Here is a 25,776-nt window from a genome sequence, read left to right on the forward strand (position 1 = left end):
TTCAACATCCTGATTCCTGAATAGACTACTTGGGTGACCAGATCCAAACTTAATTTGAGGGAAAGAAGTATCACTTGTGTGGGACAGGGGGCTTTTGAATCTTGATTGATTGATTGATTGAAATATTAACATTTGCAGAATTACATTACAATTCAAGCACAACTCAATACAAAGACTTAACTGTGAGTGGACGACCCAGTAAAGCATTACACTTGTTTACAAGAGGGTCCACCTTGTTCAATTCATCAAAACATTTAGAGACGTACAAATACATACTTCTACAGTATAAAGCCAAAGAGCAGAACGGGAATTCTTCATAAAGGAGATAAAGAAGAAAATAAAATAAACATATACAGTGAGGGGAACGTTCAGATTTTATGGGGCCAGTTTTGAATTGCAGCCGTCTGTAGGTGCCCTTTGAGAGCGGATTTGAAGGAGTCAAGGGATTTGCATGTCTTAATGACTGTTGGTAGGGCGTTCCACATTTTGGTGGCAGAGGAGCGAAAATAATTTAGTCCCTTGTTTGTGCCGAATCTGGGTTGCACATGGTTTGTTGCACTCCCTCTGATGTTGTGCATGGGTGTGGACTTCCAGACCTGGTGGAGATTAACCTCGCCTCACCAGGCTTTCCAAGGTGGAAGATAGCGCAGACAGAAATGCAAAGCGCACTCCGTCCAGATGGTGGCATCATATTTGCAGTCTTTATCATTTGAACACCACAAAACAAGTTGGATGGATGTGTTGTTTGCTAACTTTAGCTTCCTCACGTAGATAGGACATGGTAAAAAGAATATTAGTTGTGTGCAACCCATATAACTCTACTTTAAACTCAACTCACTTTAACAGCTTACACCTGTGATGTGAAATGGACATATTGATGTTTCGTTGGAGATGCGACTGAAGATGGGCTCGTCTCGATAGTTATATTTCATTTTGAATAGGTAAAAGTCGTTTGTCCAATTTGTTGAATTAACACAGTAGGTCCTTGCAGACTGGTCGCGTTTTTCGGAAAATCAGCGGGAAAATGCTGCTATAAATCCGAAAAACGCAGCAGTGTGCAGGGACTGTAGCAGCATGTTTTTATGTCAGGTCTACCTAAAACGAGACGGTCATTATGGTCGTAGTCGTAGAGAGAAATGTGTCATGCTACTCAACTTAAGATGGCTATAGGGGCCACTCAGCAAAATTCAAAAAGTCCAAGTCCACAAATGTATTTTGTAACAGACGGGGTGCATACTTAGTTTAGACTAGTCATTGGTTAGACATGCGGTTTAAGGTTGGGTTTAGGTGTGCTGCCCCGTGGGAGGTTAGGTTTAGGGTGAGGGTTTGAGATATAGGTTGTAGTTGTAGGACTAATGACTGGTCTAACCAATGACAATGTCTAAACCAAATACTGTATCTAAAAATTAAGTAAACAGAGTAACAAGCCACATTTCCATCTATAAGGCCAAACCTCAATGAACAAAAACATTGTGTTTAATAATGTCATGTCTACCTAAAATGACAGTCATTATGGTCGTAGAGAGAAATGTGTCATGCTACTCAACTTAGATGGCTCAGGGGCCACAAAAGTCCAAATCCACAAATGTATTTTGTAACAGACTACACGACTAGTCTAAAAATTAAGTAAACAGAGTAACAAGCCACATTTCCAAGCCAAACCTCAATGAACAAAAACATTGTGATTAAAATTAGGCGTCATTCACAAAATGTGAAGAGAACATAATCACACACAGGTGAAGTAAGTGGTTAATATTCAGCTCTTGGAACAAACGATAATTTTGCCCCGCTTCCCTCAGGCAGGAGGTGAAATGTGTCATAGACATCGCTCTAGGGGCAATCTACTCAATTGCTCAGGGGCCACTGCAAAGTTCAAGTCCACACATTTATTTTGTAACAGCCTACACGACTAGTCTAAAAATTAAGGAAATAAGCCAAACCTCAATGAACAAAAACTCAATTAAGCAGGGGCCCGTGCGGCCCACGGTCCGTGGGTTGAGTAGCAGTGTTAGCCCCATATGGAACCTCTCCCTCCGCTCATACTTGAGGGAGAAGTTCCATATGAGGCATATGTGTTATTTCCGTTGGACATTGTTGATTTATTTTAATCTAATGTTTCCCCCTTGTTTTACTATGCAGTAATCTCACCAACATATAAACTGGAACGGAGTAAACAATGAATCCTACAGACTGGCAGTACACGAACCAGAGACAATGGGAAAGCCTTGATCCAAGACAGAGGACTGATTCCAGGGAAAATACAGAGAATGTCCCACATTGTGGTTATTATTCAGTGAATGACAACAAACAACCACATACCATGATGGCTATTGCTACTAATAAAGAATTAGAGCATCACAATCCTTCATCTCATAGGCATAGGTCATACAAGCTGAATTCCAATATTCTTAACCCAGAAATGGTCACATCAGAGTCGGACCCAGACAGCGAACCAGAGGAACTGAGTAAGATAGATGAAGAGTTGGCAAGGAAGAGGAGAGAACTTCAACAGATTGAGAAGCAGATACTCCACAAGAGAATTACGGATGCTAAAAAAACAACTGGACCATTAAAAGCAAAGACACCATGTCAGATGTTTAAAGAAGATCGTGAAGATCTCTCGCATAGCAAAGTGGACAGTTCGGTGAAAAATACTCAGTCCTTTATGAGTACAGGAGAAAGGGGTGTAGGTTTTTCCAGTAGTAACTGGTCTTCAACCTACAACAATAGACCACTGAACGAGAGGGTGAATGTTATTTTGCACCAACGTTGGTCTGATGGGTTTCTTGCAAAGGTATGTGGTAGGTTATTTATTTACTACACCATCAGTAGCCTATGTGAGGGGTCAAAAACTAAGCATTTGTTTTACACAAAAAACACTCCTTGGGCTAACTGTTTTTAGCCAAGTGTTTTTTGTGCAAAACAAATACATATCCAATGGATTCGGAATAACAAAAAAACCCCTAGTTAGTAGTTTGACCCCTCGCATGCTACTTGAAGCAGAATTAAATTTAGCAAACTTTGCCTGCATATAGGAATGGTACACCAACTGTCAGCAGCTGTCACAGTTGTGTTACTAGACATTTACAAACACATAGAAGAAAGTTATTGGTAAGGAATTTATTCTCAGGTCTCATAGTTACAGTGACTTTTCGGGTAGGAAGCCTTCATTCAACCTTTTATTTTCTCTGAAATACATAGAGGGCACGACTCGTTATCAATAGTGCAGAGATTACAGAAGGCACAACAGAATCATGTTATTGAAATAAGAACCTTATAAATACAATAGTTATGTTAACTAATCGTACACGTTTACCATTGGTAGCTAAATTAAGGCTTCACAGGGCGGCTGTGGCTCAGGAGGTAGAGCAGGTCCAATGATCCTTGGATCGGTGGTTCGAAACCCCGGCTCCTCCTGTCCACATGTCGAAGTGTCCTTGGGCAAGACACTGAACCCTGCATTGCCTCCAATGAGTCTGTGTGAATGTGGGAAGTGAGGACACTGGCGTCTGCTGTTCCCCGCTTCACCTCCCAATGTATAAATTAATGAGCCATTGTAAAGCGCTTTGAGCACTTGGAAAAGTGCTATAAAAGGGCAATTCATTATAGCCAAAATATTGGTATTTGATTAAATGTCTGCAACTGTAAGGACTGAGGAATGTGTGGCTATTTCTTAAATTAATCATGCCCTTCACACATGTATTCTTGTGGTGTATTGTGTGTGAACATTATAATAATTTATTAATACATTATATTAATATATCCTCCATATATATCTGTTTTGGTCTTGGCAAAATATGTTTTAATCTCAATGGGATGATTATTAAAATAAAGGTGATTTTAAAAAAAGTTAAAAGAAAAACTATATTTAATATGCCTGCTGTATATGTGCCTCAAATGGTGTAATGAACAATTTTCCTTCTAACCGCAGGCCTTTTCCACTCCATCTGACCACCTGCCATCACCTAATCCTATGAAGACGAATACCGTGAACAAAGATGACCATCCTCTAAAAGTCAGAGTGAAAGCTTTGATGAACAGGCACCATACTTCTGGTGTATTGGAATCACATGGGGAGGTTTGTATGGAAAATGTCAACGCACTATATTCTGATGAAGTAATCACTGCTATTGAGTGTTCAGCAAAGGGGTTTCCCTGTCTCTCCAGTCCTTTAATAATCAGAAAATACATTTTCAAGTGGGTTGCCATTCATTTCAGGCAATCAGAGCTAGTCTTTCGAGACACTGTTGAAGCATGTCAACTTCAAAGGAAAAGAGGGCGTTGTTTTGCCAATGGGTTCTCAGATTGCTACAGAGCTGGAAAGACGGGGATACCCATTTTACTGAAAAAGCACTCACTATACTCGCACACTATGTATAGCAATGATTAGTATCAGAAGACCGTATAGAATTATCACTTAACAAAAATATCACATACCCAACCTTAACTATTGTACAATTCCTCCATGCATAATATTTATTTGAATTGTCACTTTGGATTGCCACTTTGTATATGAAATCTATATATATATTTGTCTATATATATTTGTTTGCCAGTTAGATTTAGTTTTCATTCAACTTGATTGTCATTGGAACGTTTTCTTGATGTGGGCATCACCCACATCAAGAAAACCATATCTATGGTGACTGTTTTGGCTCAACGATAGAACATTGGAAGTTATATAAGCTGATGAGAGATGTCATTAGCGCCTGCATGGAACACTGCACTTGATACTTACAGTATAGACAGAGTAGTCTAGTACAGTGTTTCTCAAACCTTTTTTGCTTCAGTACCCCCCTTTTCATGGTTTCTGCATCAATGTACCAGGACTACATGTTAATTAGAAAAAGATAACATTTTAAATGCTAAATGAATGCCCTACTTTGACCTACTACAGTGTCATACAAAAGTAGAAACACATTTTGAACATATAGATCTGCAATTGTTTTGTTACTTTTGAATTTGAATCCTGAAACGTAGCCGTTTTGGACATAGGCCTATGACATATCCACCCGATGCTAAGAATGAACGATAACCCCCCTTTTGAAGAATGTATTGAAGAATATAACGTTACAAATAAGAAAAGCAGTGAAAGACTTAAAAGTAGTCCAGTTTTTACATGTTCCACATTCTCTCACACTCCCCCTTTAGTACCTCTACATACCCCTAGAGCTATACAGTACATACTGGTAAAATGGTAAATTGCTTTACATAGATTGTGCATTACATTCACCCATTCACGCACACATTCTTACACCGATGGTGGCGGAAACCATGCAAGGCACCAACCAGCACATCAGGAGCAATTAGGCGTTCAGTGTCTTGCTCAAGGACAATTCGACACTAATTCTGGGGGAGCCCGAGTTCGAACTGGCAACCTTGCGGTTACCATCCAGCCACTCTACCCCTGAGCCACTGCCGCCCCCATTTGAGAACCACTGGACTAGTACACCACCCTCAAACAGGTGGCCCATATGTTATTAGTTTTGCCATTATTATCGGGATGGACTTGTGTAAAATAAACGAGTGACGGCGGAGCTACACCAGGCTTTTCAGCGTGCATTTACGCGTATATGCACACACGCACTTATAGATCCAGTCCTATTTTAAGTGCGTGTATGGGGGGCTCGCATGCGTAAACGTGCACTGAAAAGCCTGGTCCAAGCTTGAAGCTCACTCGCATAATCTTTTTAAACTGAGGCTGACTATTTAGCGAACTGATCTTTTTTTTATCTGCTCTTCGATAGGTCCCCGTTAAACCACCCCCTTCCTGTGAAAGCCCTAGTACCACAGTGGCGGAAAATGACTTGGTTGTCAGCGGATTCCAGCGTTTCCTCAGTGTACTTAACAAAGGGGTGGACATTGACATGCTTACTAAAATAGTCAATGATGACAATAAGCTTCCCCCTACTGGTCAGGAGCTTCTGCATAGCCAGCCCCCTGTTGTGAAGGATAAGTCAGATGTGTTCAAGAGTGAGAGCAAACAATTGCGAAGTGGAGCTGCACAGAGGGACCGTTGGTCTTGCAGTGAAGAGAGGAAGACTGAGCTATCTAGTAAAGAAATGTCCAATGGGGAAGGTAAAAGAAACATCCAGCCTGAGGAGATATCCACCCGCAGTGATGATAGAGGCAGTAGCCATTTTGGCTCTAGTCGTAGATCCAGGTCTCCCCCAATGGTGGAGGAGAAGAAACCCAAACTGGAGCAACATCAGGAAGAGTTGCAAAACATTCTGAAGACCATTGGTTTTAGTTTGGATGCAGATGACATGTGCAAACTGGCCGAGCGCACACAGGAGAGGCTCTATGGGATAAAACATGAAACTAAACAGGAGTTGGCCAGCACAAGGGTGAGTGAGAAACGTCAGCAGAATTCACAAAGTCCTCGCAGTCCTTCCTCTTCATTCACCTCAGTGCCTGACAGCCCTAGATCTAGTCCCTCCCGCCATCAGCATTCCTCCAGTAAAACCTTCAGGGATAGCAGAGAACAAACGCAATGTTTTGAATACCAACACTCTAGGCGGAGAAGCAGAGAGAGTAGGAGAGCGCAAGAGAGAGAACGAGATGGTGATAAAGACAATAATACAATTGTTTCAAGAGATGGTGCTCCTGGTCACCATCTGTATCCAGAGACCCCAGAATATCTCGTTCCTTGTCCTGATGATGCATCTGCAATTCCAACGTACCATTTTGGATCTGCAATTCCAACGTACCATTCTGGATCTGCAATTCCAATGTACCATTCTGGATCTGCAATTCCAATGTACCATTCTGATTCTGGATCTGTAATTCCAACGTACCATTCTGATGCTGGATCTGTAATTCCAACGTACCAGTCTGATGCTGGATCTGCAATTCCAACATATAATTCTGATGGTGCCTCTGCAATTCCTGTAGAGCACTTGAAACAGGAGCTAGAACTGAATACAGTTAGAAAGGTTATAGCTCTAGTAAACAGTGACCCTGCAAATATTTCAGAGAAGGAGCTCAAGTTTTTACAAGAGCTAGCAGGAAAAGAACACAACATTTTAAAGAGACTAGAGCAGAACTCAGACCTGTCACTGAGTGAAGGTCAAACTGGACAGCAATCAGACCTTTGTTACCCTCATGCCATCAATACTGTCCAGCACTCAGAGTACACCACCTACCACAGTGACCCTAGTAACGGCGCTTTCTCAACAGCTTGGAACTATGGGTCTAATGTCATTCCACCTTCTTCCTCCTATCCCCCTGGTTTTTGTAATTATGCAATGACTCCTTGTCCCCCTCCTGACACTGGAGCCTTGTTTGGCCAAGATTACCCTCATCCATATATCCATCCATATCCACCTGCTGGCTGCAACACTGCACTTGGACATTCTCACTTCAACACAGATGTTTCAGTGATTAAGGGCCAAACTGGATGGTCATTACCTCATAATAACCCCATAAAACTCACTGGTGTGAAAAAAAATCCGCAAATTAGTCTGTCAAAAGAGCTGAAGTATGTTATAAATTCTATAGCTCGAGCAAAGTCTGGCCCCGTGACCAAGTCAGAGGTGCAACCAAAAGAAACTGAAGTGTCAGTGATTAAGGGCCAAACTGGATGGTCATTACCTCAAAGTAACCTCATAACACTCACTGGTGTGAAAGAAAATCCGCAAATTAGTCTGTCAGAAGAGCTGAAGTATGTTATAAATTCTATAGCTCGAGAACAAAAGGAAGGGGAAAAAGAAAGTCAGAGAAAAGGACAGCAGGAAGTAGAATTACCAACAGAAGAGGAAATAAATGCAACCCTGATGGAAAAGGTGAGCAGATTTGTATTCATTGTAATTTTAAACTAAGCATTTACCTTTTCTTTTTAAATTTCAATCTAATGTTTTCACTTCATGAATTCACTCTATCCTTGCGTTTCTTTTAAGCACATATATTTTCATTACAACATTTAGCTGGCAGCATTGAGGGCCCTATTTTGCGTATCTTAATTCTCCAAGTCTAAGCGTCACTCACGTAGATCCCGTAAATCAGCTTTAGTCTGGCCGCCTGCCAATCCCGTAAATAAATTATTTCACGTGAATTGGCGTAATCGATAGCCGACTCCCGTTTAGGGATGGAGCCTGAAAATCGGGTTCATTACACATCCGGTTCGGCATTTATCGAGACCCGAGTATCAATAAGCTATTTGCTTGACGAGCCTGTTACAGCCATAGCGGCTATGTTTATTGAAGGATCCCCATTAGAGGACATGACTGAGCACATGACTGAGCCTCTAGTCTTCCTGGGGTCCTGACGTCATGGGCCACTCCCTATATACGGGGCCGGGACATGACGGGGGGTTGCGTGGTGCGTCATCGTTTGCCTGTGTCGCGTTTCTCAGACTATCGTTGCCGAAAAGGGAGATCTACAAGCCCACAACGTTGTGCATCCAGACGCGGTGTGAGAGAGCATTTGAGAGCATTCGTGCACAGAAAGGAGCGAAGCAATATATTCTGTGATTTTTCAAAGGTAGGTGAAAAATCACTATAAACCCGGGCACAGAAAGAGTTGGTGTGTTAATAATGGCATATAGTTTTGGCCTTTTCCCCCTCTAGCATCCCCTTTATGATGATGCTGGGGTGTTTTCCTGTAGGCAGCCTCTGGGGTGTTTTGAGTTCTAGGTGTTTACAGCCGGGACGTCGGTGTGTGGGGGGGGAGAAGGGGGTTAGTGGGGGAGTGACAATAACAGGGCAAGGGTGTGACGGTGTCTTCAACCCCAGTCCCCAGCTGCACAGTTTTATATTATGAAAATGGGAATTACGCCACGCAATATATATTTCCCCTAAAATATCGTAGTTTTACCAACATTGTTCATATAAAATAGTATGTTTATGATTATTTATCGAAATTATGAGAATCGCTATGTAGCGCCTGGTCTGAAATCCAGCAGATGTTTTCACAACGGTGGCTAACCTCCCGTATGTTTCTCGGGTCTGCTCAGACCTCGCTCGCTTAGCAGCGGCCAGCCAGAGGAGGAGGGGAAGGATCCGACTCATCCAAGATGAGAGAACGTCGGATCCCCCACCAAATCTCCTGGTTACATCAATATCGTTCATGTGAAGTAGTTTGTTTGTGCTTATTTGTTGAAATGGTGGAAGTGGCGTCACACTGCCGCCGGATGACCACGGCTGTTGGAAACATCACACTCACTTCTGTGTACAAACACTGAAAGTGTCTATATTAGCTTTAAAGTCCCGGCCCTAATTACGATGTCATAAAAGCTGGCCGAAATATATTTTTGTTGTCAAAAAATTATCAGTATTCCAAAAGAACCAATGATGTTGCACATTTCATAAACGGAAAGGTTAAATCCTCAATCTCCATGGCTACAAAAACATAATTATTGCACACATTGTGCTAATAATTGATAATATTTTAATGATTGATGATTGATATTTTGATTATTTTATGTTGCTTTTATCCACGTGTCCCCAGGAGTCACCTGCCAACAACACGGACAGCCACACAGCGGCTGCCACGGCTCGCAAGGAGGACACAGCAACACCTGGAAAGAAGGACTCGACTGTCCCCGGTGGAGAGAGCCAAAAAGAAGACTTCATCATGGACAATGGAGACGGCGCTGCCACCACCACCGACAGATATTTCGAGGAGTTTCGCAACTACTACGGCAAAGTCCAAATTCACTGTGTACTTTGTTCCTACCATATCCTGTGCGCGGCAGACTGCAAGAACGTTGCCCGATGTAAATCGGAACACAAACGTGGGAGAAAACACAAAGCAGCGCTTAAAGCAAGGTACGTAGCAAATAGCTAAACCTAATAATTCAATATTGCAAACGTTCTTTCACAGAGTGGCTGAAATTTGAACATTTGTAGCGGTCTACAGTACTTGCACGCTCTGCTTGCGCACTAACAAGCAAGTAGGCACTCGACAGAGTGCAGTTCTAGTTCTAGATATATTGAGGACAAAATGTGTGTACGGAATGCGTCCTCAGATATTGTGCACTGTGATTGGCTGGAAGGTGTGTCATTCTGCGCTGCGATTGGCAGAGCATTGCATAGCGAGTGTGCCACAGGGGACACCCGGTGGGGGGGCAGGAGGAGTTTGGTAGGTAGGGATTGGGTATATATCCCTGAACGGGTATGGACTAATATTATTAATTTAATTTTACATGAATTAGCCCAGGGGTTCAATATCGATTTTTGAGGCACGCTAGCCCCTCACTTCACACAAGTGTGATTCTTTTTTTTCTTTTTCTTTTTTTGAAAGGGGGATGATCTTGTTTTATTACATGTTAATTGTGTTATTCAGTGCATTATGTTACAAAACCAGATAAACTAAAATGAACAGCGAAGATACTGTACCAGCTTACCTACGTACTTAGGACTTTGTGGTGTCTTCTGTGGTTCCAAAGCACACATGCTTTTGGAACTACAGAAGAAATCTGACACTTTACACTTACAGTAGGTAAGCTGGTCTATTTTCTGTTTGGTTTTGCATTTGTTATGACCATGACAATGGCATTGTTCTCTATAGGTGTATACTGTATATAATATACAGTATGTTATACTGAATGTACATATTGTGTTTCATTGTTTTTCTGCAATTGAGAAAGATTATGTGCAAGTTTTATACCTGTATACTAATTTGCCTCTAGTCCCATTTTAAGACTGATTGGCAGTGTAGCTCTCCTATTTCATATTTCAAAATCTTTGTCGACACTGGACAGAAACATTATGTAAACGTTGACAGGGCTAATAACAAGGAAACAAATTGTTTTTGTTTTGCTTTCCCCCCTTGTTCCCCTGTTAAGATAATATGTTTTATCTTTTGGTGATTTACTTTTCTGCAGCAATAAATGGCAGGGTGTTGTAATAGGTCCTGTCTGTCTGAGTGTGTTTGTTAATTTTTCTTATTTTGTACTCTGCAGTTTATGGCTTTCCGGTGCCTCTGTGTCCCCTAGTTGTTGACTGTATCAGTCACCATAAAAAGACGGGTGTTTTTTGATTAATCTATCATGGTTAAAATGGTTTAAAGTTACTATGGATTTGTATAGGGAGGGGGCGGGGCAGCTAAAATGAATATCAAATATGATCTAAATACTGAATCGAGCAACTTAAAAACTGTCTGGGTGTTCACATAACAAGACTTGCAGACGATGAAATGACCAAATCCCTTTAACATTGTCAGTAGGCTTATCAAAAGTGTGTGTGTGTGTGTGTGTGTGTGTGTGTGTGTGTGTGTGTGTGTGTGTGTGTGTGTGTGTGTGTGTGTGTGTGTGTGTGTGTGTGTGTGTGTGTGTGTGTGTGTGTGTGTGTGTGTGTGTGTGTGTGTGTGTGTGTGTGTGTGTGTGTGTGTGTGTGTGTGTGTGTGTGTGTGCGTGCGTGCGTGCACTGTTTTTTTCTTTTTTCAAAACAAATTTGACTCCGTCCACATGGTGGCGTTGTATTTGCAATGTAACCTGATCCTCGCCTCACCAGTCTCCCTTACTCTAAGGTCTTTCCACCTTCATTCTAGACCAAGTATTCAACATATTTTGCACATATTTTGTTGTAAGCTTGATAATTACGGCATATAGGCCCACAGCTCATGACAATAAACAATCCAGTATTTATTTATTACATAAGACCGAGCAATAAAATGTTCATTTATGCACTCAATACTTTTTTGAACAAATCACTGCATTAATGTGGTGTGGAATGGAGGCAATCAGCATGTTGATGTTATGGAAGCCGCTTTGATATTGGCTACATTGTTGGGTCTGGTCTGGTGTCTCATTTTCCTCTTGCCAATAACCCAATTCTCTATGACCCCTATTCGTTCCACCCGTTGGTTCCCAATGGGAACCGCGGTTCAGTTCTTTTTGGTTCTTGGTCCAGATGAGCCAGAGTTTCAAAATCGGAACGTCAATTATGAATTGAGTGGGCAAAACCATACCTATATTACATTGTTATCACCATGAAAATCCCCCAGTTGATTATTATGATGATTTATGATATTACAAATTAATTTACTTATATTGATCCTATAAACATGACGTTCCAATGTTGGAGCTCTGGCTCATGGACTAAGAACAAAAAAAAACTGAACCGGTTCCCATTGGGAACCAACCGGTGGAAAAGGGGTCTATGTGGCAGTGGTTCACTGGTTCCCAAACCTTTTAGCTCAAGACCCAAACCTTTTCCCGGGACTCAAACTAGTGAAAATAGCAGACTTATTGATCAGCTATTTTCACTACTTCTTGTTTTCTAATTCATGGGATTTCTTTGATTTCTTTAATTTCTTAATGAAATTACTGAAAGTAAAATCATTGAATTTAGTTTTTAATTAATGACATTTTCTAAGAAAAAGAAAAAAAATCAATACAAATGTGTCCACGACCCCAATGTTTGGGAGAATCACCAGACAAATTCAGGTCAGGAGAGTTGGCTGGCCAATCGTGCACAGTAAGTAAGTACTATAGGCTACCATGATCAGCAAATAAATCAGTTAATAGTTTTAGAAATATGGGCATAAGCCTATGCCAAGTCCTTGTGAAAGAAAAGTAGGCCTAAAATAATGTGATTGTGAAATAGGCCATTCTGTATAATGAGTATTTTTTACCGTTTACGGCTGGTAGGCTTACGCTTACCTGGCTGTAACATTGTCATATTGCTAACTTCAGTATTTTGTGTGTGTGTGTGTGTGTTTTTAGTTTTTTTTTTTTTTCAAAACAAAACCTACTCCGTCCAGACGGTGGCGTCGTATTTGCAGTGTCCTATTGAACACCACAGAATAAGTTTGATGTGGCTGGCTAACTAGCTTTATTCTTCACGTTAATCTTTCATGATGTCAGGTGTTCATGGTCAGTATGGTTATTATTTGGCAATAATTCCGTTTTTTTTACAAGCACCGTGACACCGTATTTGCCTGTAACAGCTAAATATTCCTGCTTTCCACATGTGATTTGAAATACACACATTGATATTTCGTTGGACTGAAGATCTGCTCCAGTCCTATAGGTAAACAACGTAGGTACTAGGTAGTGACTGAGTTATATTATTATTATTTAACTATGGAAGTACTGTACTGTACTGTACTGTACACTGTACTGTACTGTACTGTACTGTACGGTACGGTACAAACTACGGGTCCGTTTTTTATGCTACACTCGAGGTTACAAATGTAGGCTATACATTAACACAGATTTGACTTTTTTGATTGATTTTGATTGAAATATTTATTAACAGTTTGCAGAATTACAGTACATTTCAAGCACAAACTCAATACAAAGATTGTTAACTGTGAGTGGACGACCCAATTAAGCATTACACTTGTTTACAACAAGTGTATAGTTTTAACTTTTAACACCGTTGTATACTTAAATCAGTGGTTTAATATGGACTATATGTTTACATTTGTAGAATAGAAAAGCTTTTGGCATCTAATGTTTCGCCTTTCTTTTGCTATGCAGTGATCTCATCCCACCAACATTTTAACTGAAACTGAGTAAACAATGAATCCTACAAACTGGCAATACACTCACCAGAGACAATGGAAAAGCCTTGATCCAAGACAGAGGATTGATTCCATGAGGTCACATACCATGAAGGGTACTAATGCAGAAATGGAGCATCATAATCCCTCATCCCATAGGATCTGCAGGTTGAGTTCCAATAACTTCAGCCCAAAAAAGGCCTCTGCAGAACCAGATGGTGACCCAGTGGAGCTGAGTAAGGAAGATAAGGAGTTGGCAAGGAAGAGGAGAGAACTTCAACAGATTCAGGAGCAGATAAGTCTGAAGAAAGCTACCATTGCTATGAAAAGAACTGAGACATTTTTAAAAGCAAAGACACCATGTCAGATGTTTAAAGAAGATCGGGAAGGGGATCTCTCACATAGCAAAGTGGACAGTTGTGTGAAAAATACTCAGCCCTTTATGAGTACACTAGATAAGGGTGTAGGTTTCTCCTGCAGTAAATTGTCTTCAGCCTCCTACAATGGACCACTGAATGAGAGGGTGAATGTTATTTTGCAGCACAGGTGGCCTGATGGTTTTCTTGCAAAGGTATAAAGATGTAGATGTTTTTATATATTTACATATTGTCATTTGCTTTCTGAAAAAACAGAATTATATTCAATCCTTAAATAAAATGATGTACTTGCCCTATACGAATGGCCCTACAAAGGACGCATGCCTAATGAGTTGCTCGATAACATACATACTTAACTAATAAAGGAAATAGCCACACATTCCTCAGTCCTCATAGTTGCTGACATCACGCACCATCAGCATAATTAACGCTTCATTGCTGAAACATTGCTTTAATACACGCCCTATAGGCCTACACAGTGTGTATAAAAGTGTATAGAAACCAGTAAAATCTAGAAAAAGGGAACGGGGGGCACCCATTATTTCCAGCGTGGGAGACCCTTTGAGATTTAGCTGGTTTATCGATTTTACTGTAACATACGCGTATCATTCTGTGCCTAAAATGGTGTAATGAACAAATTTGTCCTCTATACTGCAGGCCTTTTCCTCTCCATCTGACCACCTTCCATCACCTAATCCTGTGGAGAAGACAAATACCTCGTCATTGAACAAAGATGACCATCCTCTAAAACTCAGAGTGAAAGCTTTGATGAACAGGCACCGTAATGTTGGCGAATTGGATTCACACGGGGAGGTTTGTCGTTTTGTTGAACACTCTTACAACCTCAAACTCAACAACCGCTCTTACGATCTCAAACTGTCACTTATCTATTGTACAAGTCAGGTTCACCAGGAACAGCATATATATGGTGACTGTTTTGGCTGCCAATAGAATACTTGGCCCGGGAATCTTGGCACTGATGGGAGATTTCGTTAGCACCAGTGCACAGAGACTCTGAGAAAACACTTGACAGTGCTCTAGTTCAGTCGTTTCCAAACCTTTCAAGTCGAGACCCAGCAGAAGGGTCAAATCAGCCGCCAACGGCTTCTGCCAGAAAGCCGGGGAGGGAAGCCTCCCCTACTGGACGGGGCTTTTCTTTCCTTTTACATGAGTTGGGTGTTGTCATATTCTACTCAATCTACTGAAAGTCTGAAAACCCACTCTGGCTCGTTAGTCAATAGACGTGTAGCCTTGGAAACCCAGACGTTTTTATTTCCAGGGAGAAAAAGAAAATCTGGGACCGAGTCCACTTCAATTCGGCATAGAGTAGCGCAAACGTCGATCACTCTCTGCTGATTTCTGATCGTCTGCACCTTTGTTAAATTGACGCACACACACACGTGCACACACACACTCCTCTGTCGCTCTAATTAATTAGTCTCATGTCGCGCAGCTACGTCTAGATTCTCCTGCCGGATACTGCCGGGAGCTGCCTATGCCATAGAAAGCATAGGTGGACCCCAGGCTAATAGACGTGTAATCCACACCTCGCGCGTTCGAATCCTGCTTACGCCACTATTTATGTGCCAACCGCAAACTACTTTTTTTTGCTGATAAAGTAAAGTTTTAGACCGCAACGAAGTCCGACATACTCAACCGTAGCTTCCCTGTGAGGTTAGGGGTAGGGTTAGTTTTAGTAATGTCCGACATACGTCGCTATTTATCACACTATTTCTATCAGAAATGCATTAATCAGATGGTATTTCTGTCAGTTAAGCAGTTACTAGACTGGTAATTCTGTCAGAAAGGCAGTTACCAGACTTCTATTTCTGTCAGAAAGAAATGTATCACACTGTATTAAATGCATGAATCAGATGATATTTCTGAAAGAATTACTGGTAATTCTGTAAGGCAGTAACCAGACTGATAATTCTGTCAGAAAGACACTCGTGGCTTCCGTGTTCGGGTGTTCCTTCTATGTGTGTGTGTGTGTGTGTGTGTGTGTGTGTGTGTGTGTGTGTGTGTGTGTGTTTGTGTGTGTGTGTGTGTGTATGTGCACGTGCGTGCGCGTGTGTATATATACAGGGCATGACAGTGGATGTGCTTTTCTGAATCAGCCATTCTTTTTTGGCTGAGATTTACAAACACATTTATATATATATATATATATATATATATATATATATATATATACACACACACAATAAATACCCTTTGTTTAGTGCTTTTATTTGTATTTCTTTAATGTCTAACAAATCTTGTGAGTACTGACAGTACGATAGTGACCTTTGACCTCTGCTCTTTGGTAGGTCCCTGTTGTCAAACCACACCCTCCCAGCCAGAGCCCTGGTGCTACAGTTGGTGAAAATGACTTGGTTGTCAAAGGATTACAGCGTTTTATCAGTTTACTTAACAAAGGGGTGGACATTGACATGCTGACTAAAATAGTCAATGATGACAATGAGCTTCCCCCTACTGGTCAGGAGCTTCTGCATAGTCAAACCCCTGTTTCGGAGCAAAAGGCAGAAGTGTGCAAGTGTGACAGACAACAATTACAAATTAGAGCTGGGCAGAGGGACCGTCAGTCTTGCAGTGAACAGCGGAAGACTGAGCTACAGAATCAAGAAATATCTCATGTGGGAAGTACAAGAAATGTCCAGCCTGAGGTGAAATTCACCCGCAATAATGATGGAGGCGGCCGCCATTTTGGCTCTTGTCAAAGATCCAGGTCTCCCTCTGTTGATGAGAAGAAACCCAAACTGGAGCAGCATCAGGGACAGCTGCAAAACATTCTGAATACAATTGGTTTGAGCCTGGAGGTGAATGACCTGTGCAAACTAGCAGAATGTGCACAGAAGAGACTCTATGGCCAAAAGGATGATTCCAGCACAGTGTTGAGCGAGAGACGTCGGCAACACTTAAAACGTCATCACAGTCATTCCTCTTCATCCACTTCAATGTCTCACAGCCCTTGTTCTAGTCCCTCCCGCCACCAGCATTCTTCCAGTAAAACCCCCAGGGATAGCAGAGAGCAAACACAGCAGAGACACTCTAGAAAGAGAAGCAGAGAACAAACACAAAGTTCTAGATACAGACACTCTAGAAAGACAAGCAAAGAAAGAGTGAGAGAGCTGGAGACCGACTGTGATAGAGACAACAATAGGATTGATTCTAGTAATCGCTCTCGTTATCATCGTCCGTCTCCAGGGAACCCGGAATATCACGGTCCCTATCCTGATACTGCGTCTGCAATTCCAACATACAATTCTGATGCTCTTACAACATACACTTCAGTCCAGCACTACACTGCCTACCACAGTTACTATAGTAACGGTGCTTCCACAGCTGGGAGCTATGGGACCAATGCCATTCCACATTCTTCCTATTCGTATCCCCCTGGTCATGTTTATTATTCCGTGAATCCTTTATGTCCCCCTGCTTACACTGGAGCCTTGCCTGGCCAGGTTTACCAATATCCACATCTGCCCACTGGTCCCATCAATGACCCTTACTTTTTTAACTCAGACCTGTCACAGAGCGAGGGCCAAACTGGACAGGAATCAGGCCCTCGTTACCTCCAAGTCATTAATACTGAGAAGGCTAAGGACAAGGGCCGCTGTTTATTGAAACTCAAACTCACCAATGGGACATGGGAATCCAGTAACTCGAAAGCAAACGCACGGGTAAATAGGCATGCAAAAAGGCAGGTCAAACAGAAGGTTGCACAGATGCAAGCTCGAGCAGACTGTAGCTCTGCAAACAATTTACTCAATCTATGTCAAAGTCAGACAAGTAATTTATCCTCTGGGATCACTACGACTAGTACTGATTTATCCTCGGTTGGAGGTGCGTCAGGCAGCAATGCCCAGCAAGAATACCATAAAGACACTGGTGTTAGTGGAGGTGCGTCAGGCAGCAATGCCCAACAGGAAGACCACTTGTATCATGATATGTTATCCTCTGTGATCACAAAGAATACTATTCATCCAGAGCCACCTGTAGAGGCCAGCACAGAAGTACAGCAGTTGGAAAAAGCATTGCCAACAGAAGATGAAATCAAGGCAAACCTGAAGAAAAAGGTGAGCACACTAGCATACAGTTTTCCCTCATTTCAAAAGGTTTGCACTTGAATGCTGTCTCTAGTGTATACAGTATATATTTGAAGGATTCTTTTTGGCAAGGAACATTTCAGGACATTCATTGAGTTTTTGTCATCAATGTTTAGCTTCAAGCATACAAAAAGTACCGGTAATACTCACATCACTTGTTTGAAGTGCTTGAAGTTTCATGAAGTATAAGAATAATCCTGCACACTCAACTGCTCCTCAACTGAGTTAAATTACATTGGAGCAGATGAGTGTGCACTGTGCAGGTTTTCTTCCAAGCATAGCCATATCCGTATGTATCCAAAGGGCAATTTCAGGACATTAATTTCTTATCTTTCTTTTTTTTGTCATGTTTAGCTTGCAGCGTTCAATGAGAAGATGAAGCACCAAGTCCCCAAACCAACAGAAACTCAGCCTAATGTAAATGACTGGTGAATGTAAGTTAAACTGTTGAATTTACGTAAGTTAAACCAGTGGTTCTCAACCTGTAGGTCAACCTGATTTTGGGGGGATCCCCAGGTGACTGTAAAGTGACGTAGTTGGAGTAACAGATCTCAGACTAATGGGCAGTCCCCATAAAAAATAATATAAGAGTCAAACTAAATGTCATGCCTCAACTTCTTGTCAGAGTGGGGGATCGCAAGTTAAAATATATTCAAATATGGTTATTTTGGGGGAGTATCACGGCCTGAAAAGGTTGAGATTGAGAAACACTGGGTGGGTTAAGTGTTGAACAAATACAAATATATATTCCACTTCAAACAGCAACCATTTGCCTTGGTGGTGCAAGGCTGTTATGAAGGCAGGTTATTTTTAAGAATTAGATTTGTTTGTACATTTTTGATTGCTACACATAATTGCATGTGTTAGTTCATAGTTTTTATGTATTCGCCAGTATTTTAAAAACTAGGAAAGTCAAATGCAACTTTCGTTATTTATCACACTGGCGTTTTTTCAATGAAATAAGTCACTCATTTGACTCTTCTATTTTGCTCTAGACCTACTGTACAGAGAGCTCCATGGCTAGCTGCAAACCCATGCAGCTCATGAGGACCTAATTGGCTTGCATAGAAGAGCCAACAGAAATGCCTGTCCGGTGTTACAACACTATCATGTCGTATTTCAGTTCATTTCTGCTTTAATTGGATAGATGAGATATAGCAAAGAGCCTCAGATCAGATTAGATCCCTGGTCTTTCTTTATTATAAAGAAAGTCTCTTTGTACCTGTGGTGTCCATCATCTGCTGAAGTTTCTTTAGCCCAGCACCCAGCCTGTCAATGTGCGTATTCTACGTCCACACTGGCATATTAGCATGAATCCTACTGCACCTATTCTGGACATGTCATAATGGGCGAAATTAGCTGATCTTCAAGCTCACAACATGTTGCGTTGTGCTGTAATCTTGTGGATCTGCTTGTTAAAAGTGTACTATCATCACAAATGTAATGTATTCCATTGAAGATGCTTGTAATTACCAACCATTTATGAATATTTCTCTACAATTTGTATGCAGTTCTTTTTCTATTGATCCTTTTTTACTTTGTACTATATACAATTGACTAAATAAATATTTTTTAAGTGTTGTTGAAATACCTTTTATTGTGTTCATAATATTTATTCCATAGATGTATGTGACCAATTCTATTGTCACTTTAGAATTACAAAAAAGTGAGCAGTGAACAACAATAAGAAACTACTATCATGGAAACTATCTCCCATAAATTGTTAACCAGTGCTTTAGAATAGGTGAGCAATGTTTCAGACATATATGTCAAAGATTCAGTTTCTGACTGTTGTGTGAAGTCAAATATAAAACAATTTTATGTAAACATGAAATTGTGTTGAGAGATGGTTGATTGATAATAGTATGAAAGATAAACTACTGTAATAAACCATTTAGCTAACATTTTCATACAACAGCTTAAAATAACTAAGAAAATGATAATTTGTACGGTAAGATCAACCTGACCCTGAACCATCTGAAGGCATTTTTTGTAAAGAAGAGTAATACAGTATTTCTGATGAACAAAAAAAATAACCAAGAAATAAATTACAGAGGTAAAAGCAGTCTCTTGTAACACCCAGCACCAAAACAACATATTTCACATGGTGCTCTCGTACCCTTTAATAGGTAGGTGTGGTATATTTGGAGGCTTTTCAAAGCTCATCCCTGTCCTCCCCTTCACAAAGGCAGGATGCCCTCTGGCTGTTCATGTAGGGCCGACAGCCTAAGGTCCATACTGTGTTGAACAAGGTGTCTGCTAATGTTTCACATGCTGAGGAAAAAGGGAGAGATGGAACAAGATCAGCCATGTACACTACATCAGTGATACTCAACCTCAGGCCCGCGGGACCATTATGACTGGCCCACCAATGAAAATCTAAAAAAAAAGAAGAAAAATAAATCTGGAAAATGAAATAAAAATAAATAAATCTGAATGAAGTTATCTTTAATTACATTATTATAAGTAATACTATTAGAGTTGTACTATTACTCGAACGAAAATAAAAGCTTTGGGGGGGGGGGGGGGGAGATGCAATGCAAATGAAAGACATATACTCTGTATCCCTATTCCCTGACATAATTTTATAGCTAAACGGACAGAATTCTATTTTATTTGAATGATGAAACCCAGCTGCCATTAATAGTTGGAAATGGAAATGGAAATTGCGGAAATTGCGGAAATTGTAATTGCGGAAATGGAAATTGCGGAAATTGCGGAAATGCGGAAATGGAAATTGCGAAAATGGAAATTTGCGGAAATGGAAATTGCGGAAATGGAAATTGCGGAAATTGTGGAAATGGTAATTGCGGAAATTGCTCTTCACTTATAGCTATCTATTTTCAGGTAGATTGTTTTATTTTACTCAGTCAGCCATATCACTACTCTTTTTTTTTCATGAAAAAGGTCATAGCTGGGTAATCTATTTTCAGGCAAATTGTGTTTATTGTATTTTATTTTACTCAGCCATAACAATTTATTTTCTGTTAACCAACTTGCTGGCTGGCAGGCAGGCAGACAGCTACTCATAGACAGGCAGACAGACAGACAGCTACTCATGGAGAATTGGACAGGCAGGCAGTCAGACAGCTACTCATAGACAGGCAGACAGACAGCTACTCATGGAGAATTGGACAGGCAGGCAGACAGCTACTCATGGACAATTGGACAGGCAGGAAGGCAGACAGCTACTCATAGACAGACAGACAGCTACTCATGGACAATTGGACAGGCAGGAAGGCAGACAGCTACTCATAGACAGACAGACAGCTACTCATAGACAATTGGGCAGGCAGGCAGACAGCTACTCATAGGTCGCATTCTCACCTAATACTTCGGTAGACTCGAATGCGTATGGGAGGAGAAATGGGATTCTTGCATATTTAATTGGCTACGGTTTGCCTTCACACTGTCATGATCCGCAGCAATTGGAAACGCAGCAGGGGGGACCTTTATCAATGTGTTACATTCATAAACTAGCCTACACAGTGAAATGATAAATCTATGGTGATAATTATACTCATAACGTGCATTATGTGTCGTGCCGACGGTCTGGGACTGCCCCCCCCCTCTCTCGCTCTCTCACTATAAGCACGCAGCCACGCACGCACTGTTCTTTTGGGCATGGAGGCACAGCGCTGAGCGCACTGATATAACAGACAGCAGCGCAAAATGTTTACAAGTTTATCGAGATGAAAGTTCCTACTCCCCACTAGTCCCCACGCAGTGACAGCACTCCATGTTTACGGCACGCACAGACAGACAGAATATTCTGTAGGCTATAATACTATTACACTGCACTGCAGTGTTTGTGTTTTCTTAAGCAATTGATTAATGTACTCGTCCTCATTTCGATCAGGGCTTCAGTCTCCACTCTCCTCATTCGACCACGTCTATCCACGGTAACGGGACATCTTTGCGCTGCGTAAAATATGCCTTCTCCGTCTCCAACTGTGTTCAGCTCCTCACCCGCCTGACGTATGTTTGCTTCATTTCCTGTATTTGCTGCGGATTGCATTCACACCTGCACCGAATCGTAGTCAAGCGCGATTGGAAGCGAAGCGAAACCCCCGTTTTTGCTCGGAGTAAAATGCGGTTCTTTGTTGCGCATTAGGATTCGAAAGAGCCTTCACACCTGCCAAACGAAGCGCACTTTCTGAAAATGCGCAGCAGGATTCGTTTTAATCGCAGCAAAGCTCTCTGGTGAGAATGCGACCATAGACAGACAGACAGCTACTCATGGACAATTGGACAGGCAGGAAGGCAGACAGCTACTCATATACAGGCAGACAGACAGCTACTCATGGACAATTAGGCAGGCAGGCAGACAGCTACTCATAGACAGGCAGACAGACAGCTACTCATGGACAATTAGGCAGGCAGACAGCTACTCAGACAGGCAGACAGACAGCTACTCATGGACAATTGGACAGGCAGGCAGGCAGACAGACAGCTACTCATAGACAGGCAGGCAGACAGCTTCTCATAGACAGGCAGACAGTAAGACAGCTACTCATTGACAGACAGACAAATAACTACTCATGGACAGACAGACAGACAGGCAGGCAGGCAAAGAGCTACTCATGTTATGTTATTATGTTATTATAACAGCTACTCATGTTATGTGCAATAATTTGTGCAGTTATGGAAACAGCTCTTTGTGTTTATGCAAGAAAATGTAACACATTTATTTATTTACATATTGTGTGCATGCACATTGTACTTTGATACATTTTGCGAAAATAAAGCAATTGAAAGAGAGAAGTTATCAAGTATCATTAATGTCGTAATTTTATCTACTGGCCCCTGGCCCCTTGCCATTTTTGTAATGTGGCCCACAGGTAAATCTATTTGAGTATCCCTGCACTACATTATGCTTAAGAGTGAATGTTGTAATTTTATATTCATATTTCAAATACACATATATAAACACGGATATTATATAAGAATGTGTTTTTATGTTTCTGAACTACAGAATAATGCAAATGTTTCTTTGAAACTGTGGTCTGAAATCTGGATCTCTTGAGACTATATACATTAAGAAAGGCACTGTAAATCTCATGACACTTGATACTGTGAGGCTTTGTTCAGACTGTCTGCAAATCTGATTAGGACTACAATCTTTAGGACTGACTGTCCACACTGTTATCTGTGGTAACGACGTAATGGCATAGGTGTGATTCATGCTTAACTTATACGCTGTTGTATGATGGTGACACTCGAAATTCGAATAACATCATTGTAGATCGCCTATTTCCGTCAAGCAACACCATCATAAGCAAAGTATAAATCTGGCTTCAGTGTCCGAGAGTCCAGACAGGCACAGCTTTATTTCAAACCACCTAGGAATGTGGTTCAAAATCTGATAAGCAAAAGTGTGTGTGTGTGTGTGTGTGTGTGTGTGTGTGTGTGTGTGTGTGTGTGTGTGTGTGTGTGTGTGTGTGTGTGTGTGTGTGTTGACTGTGTGTGATGATGTATCCATACTATCCATTGGCCAATCATATGGTTCACTGCAACTCAACAGTCGGTGTGAGGGGTGGTCAGGAGATAGATCTATGTCTATGAACTCTGCAGTCTGAACATAGCCTAATGGCTCACCCACCTTCAACTTTTGAGACGAAACCCAGGCTCTTCTTGAAATCAGAACAGATACTGTGGAGGCACCATCGGAACTTAGAATCACAGCGGTACTTGTTGGAGCCACAGGTGTCGTAACACACATCCAGCTGATTACAGCACTTTGTCATGGCGGGTATCTCCATCTGGTTTAGGACAAAGGTGATCAGTCGGCTGGGTGTGGAATACTAATGTACAATAGTTCATCTATAGGATTATAAAGTAATTTTCTTAATCAGATTAATGAAGTCTAGTGGCATGTAATGTAAAATGTATCTGGGTGGGTGTCAGCATAATTAAAGTGTGATTAAAAGGTACATACGCCCTCTGGTGTGGGAAGGCCAAGAAAATAGGAGTTGCATCCATCTGGCTCTGGCATCTGGAAGTCAGGACGTGGAACAGCAGCTTTACCTGAGAGAGATGTGAAAGATTTAGACACACACACACACACACACACACACACACACACACACACACACACACACACACACACACACACACACACACACACACACACACATCAATATGTCTGCTATCTCCATTAGGACTGGTTCATAGTCCATTACTCATGAATCATGATGTCATGATGTTGATAATGATAAATCACAGAGGAAAGTAATAATTGTTTACGTGATGGAGTGATACAATAGAATATATAATATTGTATATATGTAAAATGTTACACATTTAAATAGGCCTACATGCTAACAGTCTTTAGGTATTTTATTTGTCCACATTGTTGCAACCTAATTTTTCTATTATCGACTTTCAAGGAGGTTTATTTTTGAGTAATCTTAATGATATAACCAGCAAAAGGTGTGGTAAGGTCCGAAATACTATGCAACATAAACGCCACAATAATTAAGCTAAGATGAGAAAAAGCATCAAATAATTACTATAGCAGCAATAGCCACCTCAACAACGGGTGAGTTCGGTTGGTTAGTGTCTGGATTAAAGAATGACAAAACACATACAGATATCTTAGTACGTTGTTCAATATCGGTTTGAGCAATCTGTACTAGGATAACTAAAACCAGCCACATTGTTTTCTTTTCATTATCTCTATGTGCTGTCGTAATATCACTGCACAATTAAAAAGGTATACAAAAGTACACTTATTTTAGTAGGATACCAACAGTGTTGTTTAACACTTTGCGATTTGCACCAAATCAGAAAATCGTCAAAGCATAACTTATTCACCTTTGAATAATTATAACTTACCATATCGACAGCGGTACTGGCACACCCCATCACGTCCACCCATTAGTTCAAGCATTGAGTCAAAGTAACTGTTGACTGCCTCAAAACTTCCCCTGAGAGAGTCCACTCCCCAGATGGTGTCGTCGTCGTCCTCCTCTGCCTGTGCAGGTTCTGGAGTCTGGCTGGCTTCTGGTGCTGGGGCCTCAGCATCTTGACTCAGGGCCACTTGGATGGAAAGGCCCAGAAGGAACAGGAGAGAAAGGCCCAGTCGTTGTGTCATGCTGCCGGCAGAGCACTGTGGACAGCAAGTTACTCTGTGAGTTTAAGTCAGGGAACTGATGGAAACACAGACACATGCAGGGAATACTGAAACTGTATTGAAAACCACCATGACATGGACTTTGATCTAAACAGAGGGATGGCCTCCACTGTGGCGGAGCAAAGTCCCTCCTCTATCAAGATGTTACTTCTTAGGCCTATCTATTTCATACTGCCACATGATTAATGAGCTTTAGGTAGGCGTAGGCCTATAAAGGGATTGAATTTAATTTGAATCTAATGTCTCCTAAGAAGAGTACTAACTCTTCCCTGTTTCCTCCATTATTCCAGTGTTCTTGTAAACATATAGGTCTATAATGCAGACAGTTATTAGTACTGAGATACACACTGTATAATTTACCCCTCCTCTGATCCTTGATCGCTGGCTGTAAAGCATTATGGACATTAGATAATAGCTGTGTCCTTCCAATGTGAACTCAACAAAATAAAGCTTGATCGAAACCAGGGTGCGTGTGATCAAATCCTACAGACATTTGTATAATAGATTTTTGGACAAATGTAGCGTACTTGTTACAACATTGTTGCAACACTAACACTGTTATGCAGTAATTCCAAATTCATTATTATAGTAATTTCAGGACAATGGCTGCTCTGCTGAAAGGTTTGATTGATTGATTGAAATATTTATTAACAGTTTGCAGAATCACAGTACATTTCAAGCACAAACTCAATACAAAGACTGCAAC

The 25,776-nt window shown here is 41.2% G+C and overlaps 3 protein-coding genes across 7 annotated transcripts; 2 read left to right on the forward strand and 1 right to left on the reverse strand.

The window, feature by feature from the left end:
* Positions 1 to 797: 797 nt before the first annotated feature.
* On the forward strand, positions 798 to 10,784 carry LOC308312962 (uncharacterized protein). 2 transcript variants are annotated; one of them, XM_080759786.1, is made up of 5 exons: positions 798 to 941; positions 2,140 to 2,794; positions 3,932 to 4,078; positions 5,748 to 7,784; positions 9,448 to 10,784. In XM_080759786.1, exons 2-5 carry the CDS (start codon positions 2,177 to 2,179, stop codon positions 9,784 to 9,786), a joined length of 3,141 nt encoding a protein of 1,046 aa, XP_080615912.1. In that variant the 5' UTR covers positions 798 to 941; positions 2,140 to 2,176; the 3' UTR covers positions 9,787 to 10,784. The 2 variants fall into 2 exon arrangements, with proteins under 2 accessions (XP_080615912.1, XP_080615913.1); XM_080759787.1 differs by lacking the exon at positions 798 to 941 and having other exon boundaries at positions 2,680 to 2,801.
* A 1,967-nt stretch (positions 10,785 to 12,751) lies between these two features.
* LOC308313176 (uncharacterized protein) lies at positions 12,752 to 19,505 on the forward strand. Of its 4 annotated transcripts, none has more exons than XM_080760136.1 (6): positions 12,752 to 12,817; positions 13,427 to 14,020; positions 14,484 to 14,639; positions 16,136 to 17,905; positions 18,290 to 18,369; positions 18,931 to 19,505. In XM_080760136.1, exons 2-5 carry the CDS (start codon positions 13,469 to 13,471, stop codon positions 18,365 to 18,367), a joined length of 2,556 nt encoding a protein of 851 aa, XP_080616262.1. In that variant the 5' UTR covers positions 12,752 to 12,817; positions 13,427 to 13,468; the 3' UTR covers positions 18,368 to 18,369; positions 18,931 to 19,505. The 4 variants fall into 4 exon arrangements, with proteins under 4 accessions (XP_080616262.1, XP_080616261.1, XP_080616260.1 ...); XM_080760135.1 differs by having other exon boundaries at positions 12,769 to 12,983; XM_080760134.1 differs by having other exon boundaries at positions 12,769 to 12,974.
* Positions 19,506 to 20,090: 585 nt separating this feature from the next.
* Positions 20,091 to 25,031, reverse strand: LOC308312389 (group XIIB secretory phospholipase A2-like protein; the record flags this gene model as incomplete). Its single annotated transcript, XM_080758994.1, has 4 exons — positions 20,091 to 20,209; positions 23,538 to 23,697; positions 23,874 to 23,962; positions 24,773 to 25,031. 4 exons carry the CDS (start codon positions 25,029 to 25,031, stop codon positions 20,091 to 20,093), a joined length of 627 nt encoding a protein of 208 aa, XP_080615120.1.
* Positions 25,032 to 25,776: the final 745 nt, after the last annotated feature.

This window comes from Protomyctophum bolini (assembly GCF_963924005.1).
Source record: "Protomyctophum bolini genome assembly, chromosome: 3".
Taxonomy (NCBI): Eukaryota; Metazoa; Chordata; class Actinopteri; order Myctophiformes; family Myctophidae; genus Protomyctophum; species Protomyctophum bolini.